Source organism: Panthera onca, chromosome A3 (assembly GCF_046562875.1).
Source record: "Panthera onca isolate mPanOnc1 chromosome A3, mPanOnc1 haplotype 2, whole genome shotgun sequence".
Lineage (NCBI taxonomy): Eukaryota > Metazoa > Chordata > Mammalia > Carnivora > Felidae > Panthera > Panthera onca.
In genome coordinates, this window is record NC_138341.1 from 118,625,442 (window position 1) to 118,641,927 (window position 16,486).

At 41.9% G+C, this 16,486-nt stretch overlaps 2 protein-coding genes across 4 annotated transcripts in view; one reads left to right on the plus strand and one right to left on the minus strand.

Moving 5' to 3' along the window:
• Positions 1-3,399, minus strand: part of TTI1 (TELO2 interacting protein 1) — an 83,384-nt gene extending 79,985 nt beyond the window's left edge. The window contains exon 1 of one of the 2 annotated variants that reach the window (XM_060617377.3): positions 3,311-3,399. The gene's annotated coding sequence lies outside the window, so the exon portion shown is untranslated. The remainder of the gene's footprint in view (positions 1-3,310) is intronic. The other variant, XM_060617384.3, reaches the window with a different exon arrangement.
• Positions 3,400-3,481: 82 nt separating this feature from the next.
• Positions 3,482-16,486, plus strand: part of RPRD1B (regulation of nuclear pre-mRNA domain containing 1B) — a 50,980-nt gene continuing 37,975 nt past the window's right edge. The window contains exons 1-2 of one of the 2 annotated variants that reach the window (XM_060617404.3): positions 3,482-4,003; positions 9,033-9,162. In XM_060617404.3, the coding sequence (XP_060473387.1) occupies positions 3,853-4,003; positions 9,033-9,162 (281 nt within the window). In that variant the 5' untranslated portion in view covers positions 3,482-3,852. The remainder of the gene's footprint in view (positions 4,004-9,032; positions 9,163-16,486) is intronic. The other variant, XM_060617401.3, reaches the window with a different exon arrangement.

The following is a 16,486-nucleotide window of genomic DNA, read 5'->3' on the forward strand; positions in this document are numbered from 1 at the left end:
CTCTTCCGCTCTCTCTGCCCTTCCCTGCTCATTTTCTCTCTTTCTCTTTCTCAAAGCAAACTTAAAAAAAAAAAAAGAAGAAAGAAAGAAATGAAAGTAAAAATACAATGTCTCAAAATTTGTGGGCCACAGCTATAGCCATGCTGAGAGGGAAATTTACAGCAGTAAATACATATATTAGAAAAGGGAAAAGGTCCCAAATCAATAATCTAAACTTCCACCCTAGAACCTTGAAAAAGAGGAGCAAAATAAAACCAAAGAAAGCAGAAGAAAATAATAAAGAGCAGAGCAGAAATCAATGAAATTGAGAACAGAAAATAGAGAAAAATCAATGAAACAACTGGTTCTTTGAAAAGATCAATAAAATCAACAAACTTCTAGCAAGACTGATGAGAGGGAAAGACAGATACCAAAGAAAAAGAAAAGAAATCCTCAGGCCCAGACGGTTTCATTGGAAGCTTCCACCAACCATTTAAGGAATTAACACCAATTGTACACAATCTTCTAGAAAATGAAGAGGAGGAAATCTTCTCAGCTATTTTATGAAGCCACTATCACCCTGATACCAAAACCCAACAAAGACAATACATAAATAAAAAACCTGCAAATTTCCTCCATGAACACAGATGCAAAAATCCTAAACAAAGTATTAGAAAATACAACTCAGCAGCATGTAAAAACAATTATATACTATGACAAAGTAGGTTTTATTCTAGAGATGGAAGGCTGACTCAATATTTGAAAATCAATCAGTGCAATTAGCATTAATGGGCTAAAGAAAAAAAAAAATCACATGATTATATCCCCCTCGTCGTTCACTTCTAAGTGTTGAAGTGTTCTAGGACTCAGTCACTGGGCCTGTTTCTTTCTCCACTTATTCCCCCTTATGACTCCCACATTTATATCTCCATCTCCATCAGATCTCTCCCTTAAACTCCAGACCTATAAACCCCGCTGCCTATGGAGACACCTCTACTTGGGGAGGCATTTCCACCTGGACACGTACAAACCTAAACTCCTGCTTTCACTGCTCAAACCATCTCTTTCTGCAATTCAGTAAACGCAATCTCCCATTTTTACGGCTGCTTAGGAGAAAACCTTTGGCACCACATAAACTCATTTTTGTTTTAGATCGCTTATCTAATTTGTCAGCAAGTCCCAGTCTTCCTCTAAAAGACAAAATCCCCAGATTCCTATCTCCAGAATCTGACCCTCTCTCACCACCTGGTCTTCACCTTTCACCTAGGTTATCACAACAGCTGCTGAATTGGTCTTCCCGCTTCGGCCCGTGCACCCTTGCTATTTTCTACTCAACAGCCACAACGTTCTTCTTTTGTTCAAAAGTGTTCAGTGAACTCTGATGTAATTCAGAGTATTATCCAAATTCCTTACTATTGCTTACAAGTTCCCACGTGATGTGGTCCATGTCACGTGGTCTATGGCTGCTTTTTTGAGCTCATTTCTAGCCTTCTGGTTCATTATCACTCCGGCCTTACCATCCTCCTTGCTGTTCCTCAAAAATGCCAACAGCGGTCTAACAATTGTACTTGGTTTTCCCTCTGCGTGGAACAACATTCCACATACAGTATATGGCTTGTTCTCTCATTTCTTTCAGGGCTCTGATCAAATGTCATCCTATCAGGGAGGACTTCTCTGACCCGCATATAAAACAGACTCTTATCCTCCCACAAATCCATTCCTCGCCCTCCTTGATTTTCATTCAAGGTAGATATCGCTTTCTGACTTATTTTATACTCGCATGTTTTTTCAATCTATCTTCCCTTGTAGAAGGTAAGCTTCCTGGGACACAGATCCTGTTTGCTTAAAATAGTGCTTCAGACATAGGTGCTCAACAATTATTTGTTGAAAGATATTTGTTGGAAGAATGAATCACTGGCTCAGGAGTGAAGACTTTGGGATTGGACATCAGATAACCTCGATTTGACTCCTAGCTCTGTCATTTTCCATGTCCAAGTGATATTGGACAGATTACTCACCCCTGTTTCATGTTTTCTCATCTTTGAAATAGTGGTAATAATCCTCATCCCACAGAACTGTTGTTAAGAATTAAATAAAACCAAGTATGTAATGTGCTTAATACAAAGTGACTTGGTATAAAAGGGTTCAGTATATGACAGTGCTATTCAATATAGAAACATGGTCTACATTTGGACTCAAAGGCCCTTGGTTACAATTATGACTAGACATTAACTGTATGATTTTAGGCTATTCACCTTTTTTATATTAATTTCCTCAATCAGCTTTAAATAAAGTGGTGGGATGAGAAAATAGGTTAAGAAGCAGTCCTTTCCCTCCAATCTTAGTTATGTAATCTTGGGTAGGCCACCTAACGTCTGTCTGTTTCCTCATCTGCCAAATGAGAATAACATAATAACTACCTTATAGCTTTGCCATGAGGATCAAATGAGTTACCGTGTGAAGTGTCTAGCCCCTAGCAACTGCTCACTACGTTGGCTACAATTATGATGATTCTAGTCTAGAAGAGAGTCAAAGCATCTGAACAAAGAACTACAATACGGTGCAGTGACAGCAAAAACAGTCACCAACTAGAAGAATGTTTCTTAACTGGAGTTTGCCCATTTCTGGTTAATTCCACACTAATCAGTAAAATGTGAAACTCGGTTATGTCTACAATAACCTGACTCCCTACCACCACCCCCATAGCAATGAGAAAGACAAATTTCTTCACGGATTTGATAACTGGACTTTAAAACTTTTAAAAAATAGGTAAAGGGGTCAGAGACTCAAATAGTGCTCTAAAGGAGGTCAATGAAACCACTGACTTCCCTGCCCCCACCCTCAAAAAAGTTAACATATTACTTAAATTTGAGAAACAATCGAAAGGACCCCCCCACAGGGCCAGGGCCACATGTAATTTCCCGAACGAAGCCAACAAATTAAGGGCACGACGGTGTTTTATGGTGGTGCTGTCACAGACTGAACGTCAGAACTGGACATTAAAGGGTGGTCCTGGAGGCTGAGTGGGAGCACCCCAGGTGAGAAAAGGGGCGTCACCCTTGAAGAAAGAACAGCAAGAGCCAAGCCGTGAAAAGTGCACGTGGGTGGCTTGGCAGAACCAAAAGGAAGATTTGGGGGGGGGACAGCCAGACAGCGGAACGTATAAGGAGAAGAGCGCGGCCTGGGGCCCGCCAGGTTAGGGAGAAAGCCGCCCCCGCCCCCCCGCTCCCGTACCCGGTCCTGCTCACTCAGCAGGAGTGCTCCCTCGGGATCCCCCTCCGAGGGCTCCCGGTTGCTGAGTTCCCTCTAGCTCCCGCCACTCTTCCCTTACCTCGTCTTCCAGCCTTTCCCTCACTCTCCCGCCTCCTCGGCCCCGCCGGAAGTGACGTTCTAACTAGCGCGCCGTACAGCGCCAGAAAGGTTCTGCGGGAGCGGGAGAAAGGGTTCCGGTGAGATTCACTGCGCCTGCGTGCGGCTGCGAGCGGTCAAAGCGCCTTCCGGAGGCCGTAGAACTGCGCCTCTCTCCTCGTCTGTTCCTTTCGAAGTGCCCTAAGCGAACTTCAGAGAGGCCGCCGCCACTGAAAGGGCGTTTTTCTGTAGCCCCGACACCTCTCGGTGCGCAGCTACTCCGGCCCTTGCCCTTTGACCCTGCTCTCACGGCGGGGTGAGAGGTCGGTGGCCATCTTGTGGCGGCGGCGCGGGTGGCTGTTACTGCGGAGACCCATCCCCTCCCCCCTCCTTACCCCTCTGGCCGTCTGTCAGTCAGTAAAGAGCCCCGCAAGCCGTCAGGTGAGACCCCGGCCTCGCGCCGTTGCTCTTCCCGCCGCACTGGGCGGCCCAGGCCGCTCCCTGCAGGGCCTCTCTGCCGCCACCATGTCCTCCTTCTCCGAGTCGGCGTTGGAGAAGAAGCTCTCGGAGCTGAGCAACTCTCAACAGAGCGTGCAAACCCTGTCCCTGTGGCTCATACACCACCGCAAGCATGCGGGACCCATCGTCTCCGTGTGGCACCGCGAGCTCCGCAAAGGTAAACACCCCCTCTGTAGCCCCTTGGGACTCCCCTGGATTGTCCTCTCCTCGGCTCACTGCCGAGGCCCCTCTAGCTTCTTAGTGGAGGCTTGCTTTCCAAGCCCCGGCCTCTGATTGCACTTCTGAGGTTGGAGACAGTGTTATTCCCATTTCTCGGAGAAGGAAACTGAGGCCCGGGAAGGTTTAAGGTACTTGTCTGAGGTTCCCAGACTCCCAGTTCATCCGGCCCGTTTCCCCTTCGGCTCCTCCTGCCACTTGTGACTATTATTATCTCGACACCCTTGTAGAAGGTACTGGCCCAAGGCTGTTGTGTGCCAGGCGCTTTGCTGGGCATTTGGAGTAGGAGCCAGAGGATTCTGGAGTAAGACTGCCTAGATCAAGTCCTGGCTTAGCCCCTTATTGGTTGAATGATATTGGGCTAGTGTCTTCATCTCCCTGTGCTTCTGTTGCCTCATCTGTAAAACGAGGACAAAGATAGCTGCCACTTACAGAGCCTTTATTCTGTGCCAGTCACTATGCTGAGAACTTTACGTACATCCTCGCACTCAGACCCGCTCTGTGATGTGGGTACAGTTACCCCCATTGTAGAGCGGTTAAGAGGCCACACTACCTAGACCTTCTCTCTCAGGCCTCTCTTCTCATGCATCTTTCATTGATTCTGGACCCTGCTCAGGATCTGACATTCATTCATTGAGCCCAGCCTGTTATGTGCCAGGCACTGAGCTGGGTGCTTGATAACACGTTGGCTCCAAAGGCCGACCGCCTGGAATTTAAGCCTGATTTTGCCATTCACTGACCCCGGTAGCTTAGCTTCTCTGACCCTCAGTTTCCTTACCTATAAAGTGGGTATGATGAAGACTGATATTTGCTGTGCCTTTAATTATGTGCCAGGTGCAGTACTGGTACCTTCACATACATTGCCATTTTTTAAATTCTCAGAGTTCTCTGGAGTGGGAACTTTGCAGAGAGGAAAAACTGAGGCTCAAACAACTGGCTGTGGCAAGGAGTAAACAGTAAACAGGATAGTGCGGATGACCATCCGGCTTGGTGTCAGGCACAGTGTAGGCGTTTCATAAGCAATGGTGAAATGGGACTGCTAATTACTCCGCGTGAGGCAGGGTCTTTGCCTTCAAGTGCGTACAGCTCGATGGGGAAGGATAGGCACCTTTACAGCTGTTACCCTGACGATTGCATAGCAGAAAGCTGAGGCAATGAACCTTAGAGCAATTGTGGACAGCCTCTGTGTCGTAGGCCCTCCATAGTATAGGAAGTAGCTTTACATGTGCTTCTCCTGTCTGTGAGGTGGAGATCCCACCTACGTGGTTAAGTATTTTCAAGGCCTCAGAACTGGGGAGGCTTAGACTACATCAGGCTGTCAGGCACCAAATTCCAGAATTCTTTCCGGAGACCCAGTTCTAGCCCTGTAGCAGAGACTCCCCTCCCTCCAGATATCATGTGCTATACTGAGATGGGGTCCCCTCTGGGCATTTGGGGGCTAGAACCTGGAGCCCCCCAGATCCTCCTTCTTGTACCCCACTGTGCCATTCAGATACTATTTCCAACATCCGAGATGTGAATCACCTCTACAGGGACCTCAGAGAGGTCGAAGTCCATCTCAGATGTCACTTTTGTGAAGCCTTCTTGATTCCCCACCTCATCCTATTTGACTTATGGAAAGTAACAGAGTGCATTCATTTATGAAGCTCCTTTCACCCTAATTTTATATGATCCTAATCTCATGGAGCCTACTGTTTTAAGGAGGCTAGCATTATTATCTCCCATTTTACAGATGAGAAGGTAAAGATACTGAGAGATTATAGCTGGGGCATATAAGCCTAGAGCCCTCTGATGCCAAAATTCGTGCTTTCAAATACCCGCTGCCTTGGTGCCCATTAATAAGTGAAGGTGATCATCTGACTCCAACCAAACCCATAGCACTTTTGTTTATTAGAATTAGTCACTGTATCCCACCCCCGCCACGTTAATTTAACATTTATTTCATTCTTACTAGTTCTGGCTTTTTCACTAGATTTGTGTTTTGAGGGAGAAACTAGGCCTTCTTGTTTCTTTGCAACGCTAGTAGGATTTACCATAGTGCCTGTTACAGTTTAAAAATAGGTTAGGAGTTCAGTTGTGGTCTCTGACATCATTTTCATGGTTGAGTAAAGGATCCAAACAGCACTACCTCATACAACTTTCTGTGGGATGTTTTATATCCGTGCTGTCCAACAAGGTGGTCGCTTGCCACATGTAGCTGTTGAACACTTGAAATGTGTGACTAAGGAACTGGAGTTTTTTTGTGTTTTTTTTTAATTAAGAAAAATTTTTTAAACGTTTATTCATTTTTTGGGGAGAGAGAGCGAGTGAGCGTGAGTGGAGGAGGGGCAGAGAGAGAGGGAGACACCGAATCTGAAGCAGGCTCCAGGCTCTGAGGTGTCAGCACAGAGCCCAGCAGGGGACTTGAACCCGTGAACCATGAGATCATGACCTCAGCTGAAGTCAGACGCTTAACCGACTGAGCCACCCAGGTGCCCCAGGAGCTACCGTTTTAAATAATTGTGCTAGTTACAATTGAAGTATTCAGTAGCTATCTATGGCTAGTGGCTGCCATATTGGATAGTGCCAAGGTAGGGGATGCTCCTCCAAGCATCAGGATCATGAATTGAGCATGCCCCCACACTGAAGTGGAAAAAGATTTTGTGCCCTTATGTTGAAAACGTCTAGCCTCTTAGATTCTGGCCCACCCTGAGTCTTTAGAAGTGGACAGTTCAATCGATGGTCAAGTCATTTTCCCTAAGGTATTCACAGACTATCTGTGAGTCACCTTCAAAGTATTACAGGATTTAAAGAAATTACTTTGTGTTTTGCTTAAATACTACTTTTATTCTTGATAAAATAATAAGAATTTGATAAGATAATAGAAATTTTGATAAAATAATAGAAATAATTCTTATTTATCCCTTTGGGCTCCATTCTAGGTAGAACTTCCCTTTATGGAGAAGTTATATGTAAAATGCTCTCGGACGAATATTTTTTTAGTAATGTTTTTGTATGTTGCCTTGAGTGCAGAAAAACAGGCCTTTTTTTCCTAACTGTTTTGGATGTCAAAACCAGCTAAACGTGACATTTTTTCCGTCAGTTAACCATATAAATTTTGCTTAATAACTGTTCTGCTCATTTGGAATGGGCATAGTTAGGCTGTGAAAGGATCTATTTTGTCATATTGGAAAGACATCTGAACAAGTGAGTTGTCTGTCATCTGGGACTAGAGTGGAGGGTGTGTGTGTTCAGGTGCTCTGGGCTTTGTCATAGCACCTTTACACACGTGGTACTTATGTTGGCTTCAAGAAGCTGGATGTGGAGGGATAAAGTTTCATGCTAAATAAATCCTCATTGCAAAGTTTGAGGATGGTGAAAATTCATTGGCAATGTAAATAGTGAAAAACTTCGGCTCTCTGGCCTCTTGGCTATCATGTTTGTAGTACTGAAAAATGTATCACGTCTTAATTGTCCAAACTGACATTTTATACAATGGATTCTGAGTTTTTAAACATAAAATACATGGCATTTGTAAAGCTTCACATAGTCCAATTTGCTTTGTTGAAGTTGAATCTGTTAACTCGTGGCATTATTAGACTTGGTGGTTTTACTTGTTGCAACATCCCAGAACGAGGTTTGCTTTTAAAAAAAAAAGAACAGCCTTTGCCATAACGATACCTTTGTAGCGAGAGTAGAATATTGTAACCGTTGACACTTTTCCATCTGCTTTTGAGTAATAATTAGAATAGTTAAAGATACTTCCAGGTTTACATATTATCATCAGTTAGCCATGTTAAACTAGGTTAGTACCAGAAGGTTAATGTAACTCAGGATATCCATATTTAATTTTATGAATACATACTTTAAAGATTGTTTTTAACTTGGTTTATTCTTCTGTAGCTATATTTTAAAATGTCACATCTTATGCCTGCTGTGTCAGAATTTATGCATGCTGTGTGCATTTCAAAAGAAACAGGTGGTTTCTGAGAGCAAGTAAGAGTAAGGACCAGCTATTTAGGTGTGTGAAGGTTCTATAAGGCTTGTTTGAGTTTTTCAGGTATTTTAGCATGGGAGAAAACGTAGTGTTTTGGACTGTCTGATTGTGTTCTTATTTATTTCTTTTAAAAGAAAACTGGGACCAAGAATGATAGTGATGTAACTTTACGGTTGAGAAGTTATGTGCATAGAAGCCAGGAAATTCAGTAATGTTCCCCCAAGCAACTGTAACTCAGACACAGTGCATGAGGTTTTTATGGTTTAATATATGATACCATATAGAGTAATAGAAAATACTACATTTAATATGTATAGGAGAGAAGAATTACAGTTTTTGTGGGAGCCATAATTTTGCGTATCCAGAATTCAGACATCTTTAAGTTTTCAGTAATAACGTAGCATTAATAATATATTTGTATTTGAGGTAAATATCCATTGGTGCATCTAGAGATTTTTCTGGATTATAAAGTTGGTATCATTGGCTGATTATTGTTATTGGAACGTCCAAAGAGAAATTCTCACCATAGGAACATAAATTACAAGAATCTGCTTTAAAACTGAAACCTAGTTCACCTAGCTCAGTCTTTCATTCTGCAGGATTTGATAATTAATAGTGAATTAGAAATGCTTATCTTTGCAGTAAAATAAATGAAAACCTTGATTTTAATATGTCTTTTTGAGAATGTTGACTGCTTCTCCTGTAGGAATTTTCTTTGGATTATCTTTATTTTTACTGTCAATTATTCCTGTTAAAATATCACAGAAATGAAAATGGCCCATTCTTGTTTTGTTTCAAAATTGTATTCTCAAACCTGTTTTGTTAGAGATGTCAAAAAGTTACTTAAGTTGTTTTTTCAAACATAAAGGAGCCCTGATCTCAGGTAGGTAATGCTTATCTTAGTTTCTTTGGGAGTATTTTAGGGCAGAAGAATTGTGGATTGAGCATTTCCTTGGTGTAAGTTAAATTATCTTTTTTTTTTCCTTTTTTCCAGCCAAATCAAATAGAAAGCTTACTTTTTTGTACTTAGCGAATGATGTCATCCAAAACAGTAAAAGGAAAGGACCTGAATTCACTAGAGAATTTGAATCTGTCCTTGTGGATGCTTTTTCTCATGTTGCCAGGTATGTTGTCTGGTTTTTTTGTTTGTTTTGTTTGGTATTTAAATGCATTACCCTTTCCTCTTTATTGTTCTTTCCTTTTCTGGGATAACCTTTGTAAATTGACAACTTCATATTTTACAGGGATGTGCTTTACAGTGTTGCAGAGGCCAAATTATAATTTTATGTTTTGTTGCACCCTTAAGAACTATTTCAGACATGTAAACATTTTGATGCATTGAAGAGATTGAGTCTAGCACTTGTAGAACATTTTTTACCCTAAATATATTCATTTATTGAACTCATTTCTTGAATATGGTGTTTTCCTTGGTTTGACTAAGTTGTCTCATTAGTTTATGGTCAGAAAACAAAGCTAAAGAGTTTGTGGAAACTTTCCAGTAACACAACCTTAATAGCAAGATATTAGTTGCTTATGCCTTCATTTTTCCTCCCTTCTTTCCTTCTTCTAGATGTCTAGAGGTCTAGTTTACTAAAAATAGTAGTCATTACTATAACAATAGAGATAATTATTAGTGTGAAAAGTAGATATTTGCTCTGGCTATATCATATTAAATCTCTTCTGTTTGTTTTGTGAACGAGAGGACTAGAGCATAGAGCACACGTGTAGCTAATATCACAGAAAATACATTTGATTAGAACTTTTATAAATCATTTTTAGTTATTTAAAAACAAACTGCTTCCTGTAGACCCAAGTTGGGTGCCCAGGAGGAGCAAAGAAAAACTGTTTTTCACTAGAATATTAGCAGACGTATAAAAAAAAAATCTTTGCGAAAGGAAATTGGGAAGACCAAAAAGGAGACCGACTGGTTAAACAAAATTGTTGTAGATCTAAAGTGTAAGCGAAAGGCCTTAAGTGTGTAAATGGCTCCAGCATTTCAGGAAAGATTTGACAGGTTTGAAGGAATAAAATGAGAAATCCAAAAGAAGCAAATGACATCTAGTTTTCTAGAGGTGGGAAAAAGATTTTTGTTTGCCAGCTCCGTGGCTGGCTCTTTCTTTTAATGAACATGGGCACTGAAGAAGCAGAATGTGTTACAATCTTGAAACAATCCTGAATCCTTGTAACAGTAAACTTAGAAAAGACTGCCAGAAAAGCTATCTGAGATAGGAGCCAGGCATTTTCTTGTTTTGAGGAGATGTAGTTCAGTTTCTTAGGCTGTAGCTCTACCTCCAGCACTGTCTGAGTGACCTGGGATGTATTACTTAGCTTTTGGAGCCCAAGTTTCCTAACTGATTAGAAAGGACCAACAGCACCTGTCTCGCTGAAGTTGTTGTGGGGCTGAAGTACACCAGTCTGTTCGAAACTACGTAGTCTGATGCCCGGTCCCCAATCTTTGTTCATTCGTGGGTATATGTTAAATCAGAAACTATGTGACAAGAGGGACCATTTGTTTTTTATTTGCTGTATCCTGGGCACCTGGTAAACGGTCTGGCACAGAGCTGCCAGGTTGCATAGTTTTAGGGAATACCATTTATGTAGCCTTGATGGGATTGGTGTCCCGGAGCTGGGCAACATTGTGGTCTGCCCTGGTACAGGGAGGATTCAGTAAATCTTTGTTGAATGAATTAATTAGGGTATAGGAAATTGACTAAAATAATTTCCTATAAGGATAGTGAACATAACATTTTTTATTTAAAAATGTCTTGGCAGATTCTGTGGCATTATGCGGAAAGTAAACCTGGTCCTTTTTTTTTTTTTTCTTTTCCCTTTCCTTTTTCCTTTTTTTTCTTTTCTTTTCTTTTTTTTTTTTTTTTTGCATTCTTCTAGTATAATGTCCTTCTTGGGTATTAGGTTCAGGGTCCCCATGTTTCCAAGCCCCTTCCACCATTTTTGGAACAGAAGAGTCAGCTTCTCCACTTCAATCCTGACGTGCCTTACCTGTAGTAAGAAGTACTCGGTCTGGTTTTCGTTGCCCAGTTGATGAACAAAGATAGGGGACCCATTAATATCGACCGAAATTGATTAAAAGAATCTCTTTATGGTAATTTCCTACTTCCTCACTCCACCCCCTCAGCACCCCCTGCCCCCCAAAAAACCCTCAAAACCAAACCTCTCAAGTCAGAGGAAGCTACCAAGCTCCTAGGTTAGATTTAATTTGAATAGTAGTTTAATTAGCTAGACTTTGAACTTTTTTCCACACAAGGCCTTCTTATTGTCTTCTCAGTTTGGAGATAGCTGTGCACTTTGTTTTTCATTCAACATATATTGGAGTGCCTTCTGTGTGCCAAGTACCGATGCAGACACTAGAGAAGCCGCAGTGAACAAGGCAGGCAAGGACAAATAAATGAACAAGATGCTTTCAGAGAGTGATGATATGGACATAATGAGATAGAATGACATTCTGGAGTGGCATCCCTTCTAGTGTGTTCATGGAAGAGCTCTCTAAGGAAATGGGATTTGAGGTAATCATCCATGAAGTAGGAGCAAACAGCTGCTGAAAAGAACCTAAGGTAGGAGTAATCTTGGCGTGTTAAGAGGATCAGGATGAAGGCCAGTGTGGTTAGAGCAACTGCGTTGAGAAAGGGAAAAGTGGCATCCAGATAAGATCAGAGGGGCAGGCAGGTTCCCGTCACGTAAGTCTTGTAAGCCTTGGGAGAGAGGATTTTGTTCTGACGGGATGTCAGTGACAGAGTCTTAAGCAGGAGAATGATGTATTCCATCACAATGTTAAAAGGTCTCTCTGGTTTGGTGTGGAGAATGGGTTATAAAGGCCAAGGGAGGGGCAGGGATGTGAGGATGAAGGATATTGCTCTACTACAGGCTAGAGGTGGCAATGGCCAGGACTCAAAAGCAGTGAAAAGATAGTAATAGCTTCTAGTTTATCCAGTGTTTACTTTGTGGATGTATTTGACTGCCCCCCCCCCCCCCCCCCCCCCGTAAAAACTGATAGGATTTGTGGGAGCTGGTAGTAAAGGAAAAGAGAAATCTGATTATTTCTAGGTTTTTGACATGGCTAAGTAGATGGCTGATGGTGCTGTTTACTGAGATGGAGTTTGGGGCAAAGATATGGTAGAGGAAGTCGGAAGGTTTGTTTTGGCCATGTTAAGTTTGAGATGGCTAGTAGATATTCCAAGGAGTGATGCCAGATAGGCAGATGGATGAAATAGTCTGAAGCTGAGGAGGAAATTAACTTCTGGAGACATACATTTGAGGTTATCTCCATATACATATTTATTTACTGTTGTGTCATGGATCCCCACGGATACTCCAGGATTGGAGACTTGCTAGGAGGACTCGTAGCACTCCGCGTATAGTCTTGCTTACAGCTGTGATTTATTACATTGGAAGTATACAAAGCAAAATCAGCAAAGGAAAAGGTGCATGGGACACAGTCCAGGGGAAACCAGGTATAAGCTTCCAAGAGTCCTCTCACAGCGGGGTCACACAAAACGTACTGAATTCCTCCATCTTTGAATTGCCACAACACGTGTCAAGTGTTGTGTACCTGGGAAGCTCATTAGAGACTCAGCGCCTAGGGTTTTTATTGGCGTTAGCCACAGATACTCTCTGCCAAAATTCCAGACTCCCAGAAAGAAAGCAGGTATTCAGCATAAATTACATTGTTTGCACAAACAGTTTAGGCACAGTAAACTACCCTGATTATCAGTTAGGAAATTGCAAGAACGCTCCAGAAACCCAAGTTTCCAGGTGACAGCCAAGGGCCAGCCTGGTGAGCAGGCCTTTTCTAAGGGTAACGGTCTCAGGCTTGCTATGCTAATTCTTTTCTGAGCTATTGGCAGTGGAACATTTCTGCTCCGGTTTCACATGAGGCTCTGTTGGAAGTGCTGAGGATATTTAGAAAGAATTCCTGCCTTTAGTAGGCCTATTACAGTGCTACTGTGCCTGGCACAAGACGGGAACACACAGATTATGGCGAGTATACCAAGGAAGTGCCAGAAGAAGAAAAGGCCCCAAGCTGACTTGGCAAGGCCTCAGCTGACATTTCAAGCAACGTTTCTGTGTATAATACACAGTTTGCACTTTTCAGATCAGTTTTGCAGTGATTGGATTTATAATCGGAATTGAAATGCATACTAATTTGTGTTTAACATAAGTTATATATGTATTTAGTAATCATTTTCCACTTATTCATTGATTAATGGCAAGGACTTTTTGGTGTCTTTTTCACTTAAAGATTTCTCAGTTTAGAATGGAGTTAGTGCAACCTGGAAAGATAGTTCTGTCTGATATAAAACTACTTTATTGCTTTAGTTGTACCTCATTCCAAGTGCTAACGGGATTTCCAGTTCACTTGAGCTGCTTACGGCAAAACCTCATGAGTAAAAAGATTTCTTGACTGTTGTATCTGGAGCTTTGAAACTTAGCGGGCAAAATCTTCATTTACTACATTGCTTCAGGAATTAGCCTATCCTGGTTAATTACATTCACCAGTTTAACTAGAGCCCCCTTTTGGCTTTCGCCTTTAGTGGTAAAAGCCTTTTAAAAATGACTTGGTTATTACAGGTTTGTGTATCAGTTTCCATTGCATATAGTGTCGTGGTCGAAGCTGGACCGCGAGTCATTCTTAGTCTAAATGGAGTCCCAAATATTTAGTCTGCATTGTGGTCCCCTGGCTCCTTAACTAAATCCTTGATAAGAATTTGTCATGATAGGTTTCTCTTTTAAGTGAACAGAGAATTTGCAGAGAACAGATTGTGTGTTAAAATTATCAACCAGTTAATTAAGTTCCGATTAGTTGTGATTTGGTTATACTAGTTATTTTATTTTCTAAACCATACATTTGACCTCATCAGTGATTTCTCATTGCCTTCAGGATAAAGGCCACATACTTAATATGACGTTCGGGGCCCTCGTAATCTAATTCCACTCTCTCCCTCCAGATTCTTCTGCTCCATGTACTTCTTATATACTTAAGTCATCTTATATATTACCCACAACTTCTCCCTCTTCACCTTGTTCTGCTTTCGAGGAGATGGCATGAGCAAAGGCATGTGGGCAAGAGGGAGCAAGTTCTGAATAGAAGATACGTATGGTTGAGTGCTGCTAGAATGCGAAGCCCACGTTGGGGTCTGGAAAGGGAAGGGGCCAATGGGTCAGGCCCTGGGCCTTGTTCTTTGTATTCCAAGCACAGTGTTTCCTAAACCTCATTGAAGGCCCAGAGGAGTTGTTTAGCTGGTGTCTGACCCGGTGGCTTTGTTGTGGGAAAATGGCTGCCGAAAGGTAACTATTTGTATGGCCTACTGAAATCTATCTAAAAATTTTCAAAAAAAAAAGATTACAATTAGACAGATATTGTGCCTGTTCTAGGGTGGGTAGCAGTGGGGGTCTGAGAAGACAAATCGCTTGGCCCTGTGGAAGTTACATCCAAATGGACAGAATATAAACAAGTCAGCTCTATAGCTTATCAGAAGCTAACTTAATGGAGTAGGGAGAATAATTATTTTTAACTTTTTATGTTTATTCATTTTTTGAGAGAGAAACCGAGCATGAGTGGGGGAGGGGCAGAGAGAGAGGGAGACGCAGAATCCGAAGCAGCCTCCAGGCTCCGAGCTGTCAGCACAGAGCCTGACCCTGGGCTCCAGCCCACGAATTGTAAGATCATGACCTGAGCCCAAGTTGGACGCTTAACCGACTGAGCCACCCAGGTGCTCCGGGAGCATGACTTTAAATAGGGAGATTAGGAAAGGATACCTGAGCCATGCCACCATGTAGGGAAATGGGGTTCCAGGCAAAGTGAACTTTAAGTGCAAAAGCCCTGAGGCGACAAGAATGCCAGGGTAGCTGTTGGCGAGCGAAGGAGGGAGAGAGAGTAGGTGAGGTCAGAGAAATAATAAGCTCTGCTGAGAATGGCTTTGTAGGCTTTTTAAGAACTTGCGGTTTTATTCTGAGGGAAAAACCATTGGCAGTTTTGAGCAAAAGACTGACATAATCTTCTCTGAGGCCAGAGCTAGAAGTTTTAAAGCTTGAGGTGAGCTTGTAGGAGGACAGGCGTGGAAGCAGGGAGACCAGTCATCTGGCAAGAGATGATAGTGGCTTGGACCAGGTGGACAGCAGAGGAAGAAGTGAGAAGTCATTTGTTTCCAGATGTATGCTGAAGGTGGAATAAAAGTGTTTTTGTCACAAATATCAGCTAATTAGGTCTTATCTCTAAGTTTTATAAACTATCATTGAAAATTGTTTCCTTTTTTTCCCCCTTCACTTCACCTCTGACTAAAAAAAAAAGTTTGAGCAAAAACAATTTTGTAAGAACCCTGATATAGTACTTTGGCCCTGATTCAGTGAAATTTGCCACTAATATTTCATAAATAATGCATTCTGACCAGATCAAGCTGAGCCCTCACGTTATGTTGACTGTTAACGTAAGTTTTAGAAGAGTGCTGTCGGGGCTGAGGGTGGATGAAGTTCCCATCTCTGTTGAATTCGGTATGATTTCTTCTTGAAGTTCATGTTAAAGACACTGGCTTAGAAACTAAGATGTCAGCTTATCCCTTCTTGTTGAAAGTCACTCAGGGTAAGATCACTGACATCCAGACAGCGTTACCAACCAGAACAATTCATAGTAACACTGTGGATGGTGAGGAATTTGTTTTCCTTTCAGAAAGTCTTCCCATTCTCTTCCCCTTGCTGTCTGACATTTTCTGGTAAGCAGCTGTTGCACGCGGAGTGCTAGTTACAGTCATCTCGCAGGCAGGGTGTGAGTTACAGTTATCTCTTTGAAAATACTGTTTCAAGAGTGTAATACATCAAAAAAAACCGTGCAGCTTCTTTCAGACATAAATTACAGAGGGCTATATTCTCAGTGTGTTCTAAGATTATCCATTAGACACCTTTGTGTGAATGAGGACTATGACCTGACCCAGAATTAAAATAAGTATGCAGTAGTTCATTTAAGTGGAGATCGGTCTTGGCATATACGTGTGTATGATTCTATTTATACATATAGAGGTGTTGCTGTGTTAGCTTTGATGAGTGGTGGCGAATTTATTTCCCATTGTAAATGTTTTATTTTTTTAAATCATTTTTTCTCTATCCTTTAAGGTTTTGACCCTTTAGGTTTGTTTTCCAGCAGAATGTCTGGCACTACGTTTCTATTAATATCTTCCTGAAAAGCAAGTGGTCACAATTGAAATGATCAATTTTTGATAATTGTCTGTAAAAACCCGCTATTGGCCTGTTGCCCTATTTACCCCATCTTTAAAAGGAGGTCAAGGACACAGATTACTTCTATAACATAATCCCTCTGTCTTTTCTGTGCACCAAGGAAGAATGTAGTTCTGGTCAAATTTTGGGTATCTGTTCATCACGATATGTATCTCACTCGTCCTTCTGTTTTTAAATATGCCAATCATTTAGTCAGTTTTTGTT